The sequence below is a fragment of the Engraulis encrasicolus genome, chromosome 24 (assembly GCF_034702125.1).
Source record: "Engraulis encrasicolus isolate BLACKSEA-1 chromosome 24, IST_EnEncr_1.0, whole genome shotgun sequence".
Classification (NCBI taxonomy): Eukaryota; Metazoa; Chordata; class Actinopteri; order Clupeiformes; family Engraulidae; genus Engraulis; species Engraulis encrasicolus.
Window position 1 is genome coordinate 45,392,077 of NC_085880.1, and position 5,000 is coordinate 45,397,076.

The 5,000-nt window shown below is 44.0% G+C and overlaps 1 protein-coding gene across 5 annotated transcripts in view; it reads left to right on the forward strand.

Annotated features, from left to right (window-relative positions):
* plekha1a (pleckstrin homology domain containing, family A (phosphoinositide binding specific) member 1a) overlaps positions 1-5,000 on the forward strand; it is a 60,582-nt gene that overhangs the window by 40,480 nt on the left and 15,102 nt on the right. For all 5 annotated transcript variants that reach the window (XM_063190877.1, XM_063190879.1, XM_063190878.1 and 2 more), the window contains exon 9: positions 4,462-4,526. In XM_063190877.1, the coding sequence (XP_063046947.1) occupies positions 4,462-4,526 (65 nt within the window). The remainder of the gene's footprint in view (positions 1-4,461; positions 4,527-5,000) is intronic.

Below are 5,000 nucleotides of genomic sequence, written 5' to 3' on the forward strand. Positions count from 1 at the left end.
GCCCTACTCGTGCTGCGCTGTGACCGCGTGACCAGACACACACTGAAATGAAAGCCATCATCACATCATCATCCGGGTATGAGGTAGCTGTACGCCAGTGGTTCCCAAACTTTTTCAGCAGAGATCCCCTTTTGGACTTCAGAATATTTTCATAACCCCATGGATGGGTCCATTAATATTGCTAGATTTTCCATGAATAGTTTGTCCGCTAATATTGCTAGAAATGAACAGGACAGTAAATACAGGGTGGCCGTGGGTCCTTAAAAAGTCTTAAAAAGTCTTACATTTCATTTTCACCAAATAAGGCCTTGAAAAGTCTTATTTTGTCTTACATTTTCAACCCAAATGTCTTAAATTTGTGGAGCTTAATTTAGGGAGGAATAATTATGTCAGTCATGTGATGAACTTTGCGACGGAAATCGGGAGTTGTAGCCATGTAGTGTAATTTAGAACGCATTATTGAATTTTATTTAGTGTAAAGTTTCATTGTGTATAGTTTTGTGTTTTCAAACGGCTACATTAATGTAAATAACCAATTGTTTTTTGTGCTTCATTTGAACCAGTGTATGATCTTGCGAGTTGGTCCTAATTTCATTTGGAAAATGATAGTGAAAAGTCTTAAAATGTCTTAATTTTGACTTGCTAAAACCTGTAAACGCCGCGAGTTGGTCTTAATTTTATTTGGAAAATGGTATTGAAAAGTCTTAAAATGTCTTAATTTTGACTTGGTCAAACCTGTAGACACCCAGTAAATACCTCTATTAGCTGTTAACCTGAGGATTTCCCATCTTTATGCTGAATTCATCCTAATGCCAATTCAGAAAGGTTTTTCATATATTTACCAAATAATTCTAAATACTCATCACAGCTAATGTGCACTTTTCATGAATTGGTGGATTTTCTCCATGCCCTTTTAAATTACTGTTTACATTTAAATCATATTTTTGTATGGGCAGCATATCCCTTTTGTCAGCGACACCAGAGAGAGTAGAGAGAGAGAGGTTCCATTGGCCCATTGTTTCCTGGTTCTATTAGGCAGACCTAGGCAGACCTAAGGACTGTTCTATTCAATGCTAGGAGCATTATGACACCCCCTTTAGGCAGACCGGAACCTGGTCATGTTAGGTGCCCATAGCAACCTATTACAATGGCATATCTCTAGACTTAAAGAATCTCTGGCGACACCCCCTAGGGATCCCGACCCCCGGATTGGGAACCGCTGCTGCCCGGTAACTGTAGTCGAGTCACTGCAGTGCACAGACTGACCAAACCACTTCATGAGGTAGTGTGTGTCCCAGGACTGCAGAGCAGAGCAGACACACAATGGCCTGTTTGTGTTTATAACTAACCACATGACGTGACAGTTGTTGAAATACCGTAAAGGCGTCGTTTGAGTTTACTGGAATACCAGTACAATGCAACACCATGCAGTACAATCTTCTACTGTCTGCAAATGTCCAATGTACTACTATATAAACTGGCAGAGCATAGGAGCTTCATTCTTTGAATACAGTGGAGTGATGGCGTTGTTTAAGTTCACCGTACTGCCATAATGAAATGTGTTGTTCTCTGAATTTAGACGAGCTGATCCGTACTTCTCCGTGTTGTTACTCCTGTTAGTGTGTAGTTAGGCTCAGTATCGCTGCTGGTATGTTTGGGGGCTGAAGTTAGATGTGACCAAACGCTACCACGTTTTCCCTGTTTACATACACTTACTGTACAGCTTTACCTTTCTTTTTTTGTTCCTCTCTTTTTTATATTTAGTGTGCCTGCCAATACTGCTGGGCGGCACTGTATATGACCAGTTACATGACACTGTGTGTGTGTGTGCGTGCGTGTGTGTGCGTGTGTGCGTGCGTGCGTGCGTGCGTGCGTGCGTGCGTGCATGTGTGCATGTGTGTGTGTGTGTGTGCATGCGTGTGTGTGTGTGTGTTTGTGTGTGTGTGTGTGACTCAGCAAAGCTTATTTAATTTAGTTCTCTTACTTCCTCCTTGTGGTGCAGGGGCTTGTGACCTTTGTACTCGAGCTGGTGTGTGTGTGTGCGTGTGTGCGTGTATGCATGCGTGTGTGCGTGTATGCATGTGTGCGTGTATGCATGCGTGTGTGCGTGTATGCATGTGTGCGTGTATGCATGCGTGTGTGCGTGTATGCATGCGTGCGTGTATGCATGCGTGCGTGTATGCATGTATGTGTGTGTGCGTGCGTGTACATAATACACACCCTTACACTGGGCCTTTACAGTCATGTCTTTCTTATATGGAGATGATGTAATTCATCCCTTTCTGAAGAAAACTGATATGAGGCTTTACTCTGAGAAAAACACTTAGCAGCCTAGCTCCTTCTAAACATACTGCCACACATTGGACTAGGAGTGTACTGCTGTGGTCTGTTTAATTTTTACACTCATACGGGTTCAGGCATCCACACGGACCTTTTCGTAGTCATTTTGACTTGTTGAGATTTTTGAGCTCCCTGCGATAACATCCTTTGTCATGTCCACCTTTTGGGGCTGCCTTCTTGCACGGGTGACGTGAGGCATACATGCACTTTTCATTGTGTGCAGTGAGGTCTTGTGTGCTGTGAAGTGCTGTGTCACACAATGACAGTGGGAGTTTCCCCAGGTGCACTTTCACTTTCAAAAAAAAAAAAAAGAACTAAAAATATCTTTGGTGCCGTGGTCATCCCAGGGTCTAGCCCAGTGGTTCTCAAATATTTTTTAATAAATGCCCCCTTGACCTCATCATAAGTCTCCCAACGCCCCCCTTCACCTCATCAAAAGCCCCCTTTATCATTAAAAAATACAATGGACTAATGCCCCTCAATGGCAACTAAGCACTTCCCCCTCTCAGCTGTAGCCTTCTCAACACCCCCTGAGGGCTCCCTAACGCCCCATGGGAAACTACCCCCGCTGAGCAGCACTAGTCTAGTCCAGAGTTCCCTAGCCTTTTTTGTCTTGCGTACCCCCTAAGTCTTTTTGCTGTGCCATGAGTTCCACTTAACTCATGCTCTATATCTCTTCCTCTATCCCAATTTGACTGCACTCCAAGTCCAAGTACCCCCTGCAGTGTGCTTGTGTACCCCTTGTGGTACGCGTACCCCTGGTTGAGAAACACTAGTCTAGTCGATGACAAGCAGCCCAGCCTCTTGTGATAATGATATGAGGAAGTGTGAAGTGTTAACAATAGTAAATCCCTTTACTGAGAAATGTGGTCAAACTGTACTGCAGTTGCTGCTGTTGTTTAAGGTTGAATCCCATTACTACCACTTCTACTTCCACTTCACCTCGTTTTGGAGTGAACTTCAAAAGTGAGTGTGAGGGGTAAAAACGAGTGGAAGTGGTACAAATGGGACGCACCCAAAGTCTTGCCAAGGATTCCAAAGGTACACTACTTGATGAAGTTAAAAAAAGGCCTTTAATAAGAGTTTAAGAATAGTAAGTAGTAAGTATTATTATTTTTGGATCTTCAAACAACTGTCAAGCAGGGTGCCCTTGGACTCCTTGGCAAGGCTTCGACAAGTTTGACCATATTCCTCCTAAGTAACTTATTTCCTTGAGCCAAAGTGCCCCAGCCTGTTGTGATATGAGGAAGTGTGTTGTCCCTGTACTGTTAACAATAGTTGTCCCTGTACTATACTGAAGTGTTATGCCCCGTGTACATCAAGCGCTACCAACGCGACCCAGGTAGCTGGGGTGGTTGAAGAAGTTTCGCCATGAATTAGTTTTATTCGCTCTGGACGCTGCACTGACATGTTTGATTCAGCTAATCACATAACGGCTCTGTCTTGACAGCCTGGGACATTCCTCGATATGAACGTTCCAATTGTTTTTTGCCGAACCGCGTCATAGCGAATTCGCTTAAGATTAGCTTGAGTTTAATCGTCAAAATTCGCCCAGGTCGCTCAAGAAGCTTCGCTCCTGCCGAATTCGCTCTGGTAGCTTTATTCGCCTTCCCTCCATAGAGAAGCAATGACTTCCGCCGCGCAGGTCGCTTAGTTCGCCTTTGATGTACACGGGGCATTATGCATTAACAATACCACCAGGCCATTAGACTTTTGAATTTGCAGGACTGCTGAGGAACATTACTGCCTAAGTGTGTGTGTGTGTGTGTGTGTGTGTGTGTGTGTGTGTGTGTGTGTGTGCGCGCGTGTGTGTGTGCGTGTGCGCGCGTGTGTGTGTGTGTGCGCGTGTGTGTGTGTGTGTTTGAGAGGGGGGGGTGTCGAGCATTATGCACTTAATCTCTGCTGCACTTTAAGTGGGATGGGGGGGCGCTTTGGGGTCAAGCACTGGTGTCACTTTTACCTCTTATTGCACTTTACTTGAAAACCTGCTGCTACGAAGTATTGTACCCCAAACACAATTTCATTGCCTTTTTGACAATGACAATTAATTCTTGAATCTTGAATAGTAATCCCTGTACTGAAGTGTGGCGAGTTAACAATAGTCTGTGTGCTGTGTTTCAGGAGAAGGAGCCGTTACGAGTGATCTCCCTGAAGGAGGTCCACAAGGTGCAGGAGTGCAAACAGAGGTACGGTAGGGGGAGGTATCCCAATCAACACGCACATCCAGTGACTGGTTTCGGGTGCAGGTTCAAAAAAGTCAATCTATAAATAATAAAGAAAACCGCACACAGATGAACTCCCATTTAAGCCATTTTTAATGCGTGACGTTTTGGGCCACCCTGGCCCTTCCTCAGACTGGTGTGCGGTTTTCTTCATTATTTACGGTAGAGGGAAGTGACACACTAATATGCGATACAGAGTTTCACAGACCTGTGGATTTTATTCTTTGTAGCATATGCAATATACACATGTATCTATTGATCTAATGAATTTCACCGCACATTGGATATATTCAGCTATGTGTAACTCTATCTGCTGTATTGCTGCCTAAAACTGAATATATGTCTGAGCTACAATACTGTTACTTTTACGTACTGTAGAAAGCACTGACCTCCATCCAGTGTAGTAGATCCACACTCTACGTACCTTCAACACCATAC